Source organism: Pollicipes pollicipes, unplaced genomic scaffold (genome assembly GCF_011947565.3).
Source record: "Pollicipes pollicipes isolate AB1234 unplaced genomic scaffold, Ppol_2.1 Scaffold_4295;HRSCAF=5057_pilon_pilon_pilon, whole genome shotgun sequence".
In the NCBI taxonomy this organism is placed as follows: domain Eukaryota; kingdom Metazoa; phylum Arthropoda; class Thecostraca; order Pollicipedomorpha; family Pollicipedidae; genus Pollicipes; species Pollicipes pollicipes.
Genome location: NW_023596461.1, coordinates 28398173 through 28402611, shown reverse-complemented (window position 1 = coordinate 28402611; position 4439 = coordinate 28398173). Strand labels below are relative to the sequence as shown.

Here is a 4439-nt window from a genome sequence, read left to right as displayed (position 1 = left end):
ATATTTGATTATGCATGTTATGTATATTTATAATACATATATTATACTGATCAAATATATACACATAGACGCCCAATTTTTACATGTATATGTATATATATATATATATATATATATATATATATATATATATATATATATATATATATATATATATATATATCTATCTATCTATCTATCTATCTATCTATCTATCTATCTATCTATCTATCTATCTATCTATCTATCTATCTATCTATCTATCTATCTATCTATCTATCTATATCTATATCTTATCTATATCTATATCTATATCTATATCTATATCTATATAGTGGGTGTCTACATGGGTATAGCTAGCATACGATGTTAAGTGGAGGACCTATGCTAATGGTCCGGGCGCTTGCCACCAGCGGGGCGGGTTTACACAGTCGCCGATCGGATGAGGCCGTCTAGTGTATAGAGCACGCGTAAGAGCATGGCATTGTCAGGTCCCACTAAAATCGTCCAAAATGACCCGAAAACACCGGACGTGACTTTTTTGCTCGCTATTCCGATAGACTCCTAGGTGTAAACTAAGAGCATTCTGCGTGAATATCATGTAGCCTTTGCTCATATTAGTAATCTATTCGGCCGTGCGGCTTCGTTTCAACTGCTGTAAATGGTACAAGCAAAGCTTTTCAAAGAAAAGGTCAAGTGTTGTATTGATACTACCAGGCGACCCTGTGTATTTAGAGCATTGCAACTGGCTGAAAAATCACATGAGTGGCATATGCATTAAATTCCAGCCCGTGCGTCGCCAGGTTTGGCAGCATGACAGTGACACATCCATGTGACAGTGGCACACCAGCATGACAGTGACACACTCACATGACAGCGACTCACCCGCATGACAGTGACACACTCACATGACAGTGACACCCACCCGACAGTGACACACCAGCATGACAGTGACACACCAGCAGGACTGACAGACCCGCAGTGACACACCCACATGACAGTGACACACCCGCAGGACAGTAACACACCAGCATGAAAGTGACATACCGCCATGACAGTGACACATCCACATGCATGATAAAAATAAAAAAACGTGTTCAGGGCGGGATTGGATCGGTTGGCTTGGTGAACACCCTAGAGACGACAAAAGCCAACAAGGAGCAATGCTATCGGTGAGCGCTCCAGAAATTTACAACCAGGGACGGCGTTTACCTCAAAGTACGAAGTCTACCCAAATTTTTGCCCAACAAAAATCATCTCTATATGTCATGACATATTCTTGACCACCCATCACAAATGTCCTTGCATAGCCACGCGGAAGACTTGACCTGAAGTCTGACTGCATAGATGCACTGACGCATAACACTTCGTAGTTTGTATCATGCCATGTGTGGAAGTAATTTGTGTTGTGTCTGGAAAGCTTATGGTCTATAATGGTGCAAAATATTACATCTGTGTATGTTTTATATCCTGTTTTACATACTTGCAACAGATCTTTTAATTGATCGCATACTGTTAAACGAAGTCAGCTGATAGTTTTAATACGGCACGTAGCCGTTTTTTAAACGTTTTACTTGTGGTTCAATAGCAGTCGTCACGAAGCTCCACGGCGAATGTGTCGACTCGTTCAATCGGTTTTATCCTAGGAAGAAAACAATATCTGACATAAAAGTCACTTGTATAGACCGACTAACTCTATTGAGCTCTATGGGGCGTAAAGGATCTTGTTAATTTGAATCAAAGGGGCATTCTGTGCATTTAGACGCACTGCACGGTACGTTCCGCAAAATTACTTATCAACGAAATAGTTCAGCATTCTATAGATGTCACGCCATATGCATGCAAAATCATTCGATTATGCAAAACCTGGTCGGTCGCTGTTAAGAATTGGCTCAGTGCTTACGCACAAATTGCGAATTCAACAGGTCACGTTCGGCTAACGACTTTTAAAGAGATGCTTACGTCCAGTAAACACTTCGAAGAGAGGCGGCTGTGAAGGGAAAAGTCATGGAATGTAAACGCTCACGGTTCGCGTGGCATGTCGTCTATAGCCGGAAGGAGGCGCGCGTTACCTGAGATTGTCCTTGATGCGCCCCGGCTCGACGAGGTCGTGCAGCCACCGTGTGGCGTTCTCCAGCTGCTGCGTCCTGTCACTGTCACTGGTGCCCTTCGGCCACAGGCCTTGCCCGGCGGGGCACGTGGTGTCCACCTCACCCCCCAGTGCAGCCGACAGAATCTGTCATGAAGTAAACCCGACGGCATGCAAAACACAAATGGATACAGCATCGCGGGGCTGTTAAAATGCGGTTGCACGTAAAGCAAAGGACGAAACGTACAGCTCTTCAGCTGCATGCAGCATGCGGGCACTCTCACTGAGGAAACTTAATTTTGTGAGCGTGTTTGGAAGCATGCGCTGCATGCATAGACAGAACCACCCTTTAAATGTGACTCGGGATCATTTCTTTTGTGTGCCATTTTACATCGCCAAAACACACGAACAGCCAAATATGTTTAAACGTTACTGGGATCCCGGCCGTACCGACCCCAGTGAGAGGTGCGCTCATGGCTGCATGCCGAGTAGTTAACACAACAAATGGACGTTCTAAAACATATGCGGGATATGCGGGACTCATCTCAAACGTCAGCAGTTATCTCGGGGAAATCCAGAACAGCGCAGACCACCACGTCACGGGATCGCACGGCGTCGCTGCACAGACCTGCAGGAGGACCGCCGCGATGGCGACGGCGGCCGTGGTGAGCAGCGGAGTGGTCAGCCGCCTGAGGACCGGGTGGGCCATGACACACGCTCGGTCGCCGGCCCGCCCCGGTCCAGTCGGCATCGCGACCTGCCGCCCGGCCCGCCCGGCGCCCTCTATATAGCCACGCCGGTGCGCCTCCACTGGCGGCTCGCTGCATCCACTGGCGAGGCTCCCCTGGAGTGCAGCTCCCTTTTAGTTGGAGGGGCTCCAGTACCCAACTTTGGGAGGAAATGTGTCAAATGGGGGGGGGGGGGCTTAGCTATTTTTCATGGCTCAACCTCCGAGCTTATTTTTGTTCAAAACTATACCCATGGGGCCCCTGGATACCCTTAACCACTGTCTTTGCGCCCTCCACCACCGCCTGAGCGTCCTCTGCCGCCATCTAAACGTCCTCTGTCGCCGCCTAAGGTCCCTCCAGCTGCCGTGTAAGTTCCCTCCACTCCCCGACTGGGCACCCCAGATACGCCGTCTATCAAAATCAGTGGTGGCAGAAATGTCTCAGTTAACACGCGCTCGGGTGGGGGGTCAAATTGACCCCCTCCCCCCAGAGGGTTTTTCCGGAATGGTTTCCGAACGGTGCGACATACCCACACCAAATATTGCACAACTGTAGACATTTGAGTAGCGGATCGTGTAGTATCAAACATTTAGATGTACCTTGTAAGGTTGCTGACCTACAGCAGGTCAAAGTCAGACCAGTGATTCAGCGGTTAATTTCTAGGGAATCGTTCAATCTGATGCAACAACAGAGTGCTACACCAAGCCATACACGTCTAATATACTTTGTTAGGCAACACAATTGAATGACCAAATTGCATTGACCTAGGGTCAGGTATAAAGGTCTGACCAAGGTGAAAACCAACCTATTTTACTACTCTAGAGCTTGCTGCAAGCGGTAGTTTCTGGTGCTTATTTTGAATTTATTGATAACAGGAATCGCATGAGACATCTTCCTTGGATTTCTTGAAGGTCAGAATAGGTCACTGACCTAAAGAAGCCCTGGTCAAGATTTCGTTTTTAGGTACACACCGCCTAGCGTAATCTTTGCTGCTTGTTAAAATGCAAAACTCAAAAGTCTTCTGTGATTTTGGTCACCATGACCTCCGAAAGATCAAACAAGGTCACTGACCTTAGATTGACATTCTATTTTTGCTTAGATCAGGTATCTAAGTTCTGGGGACACTTTTGAGACCATCTTTGAGTTTGATCTTGTTTGACCTTATTTGACCCGAAGGTCATGACCTAAGAATCTCAAAATTTGACCTAATTGAGTTCACGTGAAGGCTAATACACTCTCTGAGTTTCGTGTCTCCAGTCACTTAGGTCCTGAGATTGAAGGGGGAGTCAAAATGACCCCTCCCCCTCCCCCACCCGAACGAAGAATATCCAACCGGCCACCCGGGCGCGCTTTCAAGGTGCGATAGAAACCGAAACGCCTTCGCCAAAACCCCGAAGGCCGAAGTCCGCGGAAAATTCAACCTATTCCTGAATAAACCACCGAGACAACGAAAAACGTCTTCGAAATTTGGAGCCCCAATCGTCCGTGAAGTGACCTTGTTGCCTCATATCTTGAATATTTATGTGATGAAGCAGCACATCAGATGTCGGGATAGATTGCGGTGTTCCACGACTAGGAGGGTTGAGAATGTTGTTAATTAACGTGCAATGCCAATCAGACTTATGGTGCGTTGTATAGGGGCA

General features: G+C 46.9%; 1 protein-coding gene across 1 annotated transcript in view; it reads right to left on the bottom strand.

Annotated features, from left to right (window-relative positions):
* The window catches only part of LOC119097391 (glutamate carboxypeptidase 2), a gene marked incomplete in the record, with an annotated part of 45879 nt that extends 43060 nt beyond the window's left edge, over positions 1 to 2819 (bottom strand). The window contains 2 exon segments of the mRNA XM_037220435.1: positions 2052 to 2215; positions 2697 to 2819. Coding sequence (XP_037076330.1) covers positions 2052 to 2215; positions 2697 to 2819 — 287 coding nt within the window.
* Between the last annotated feature and the right edge of the window lie 1620 nt (positions 2820 to 4439).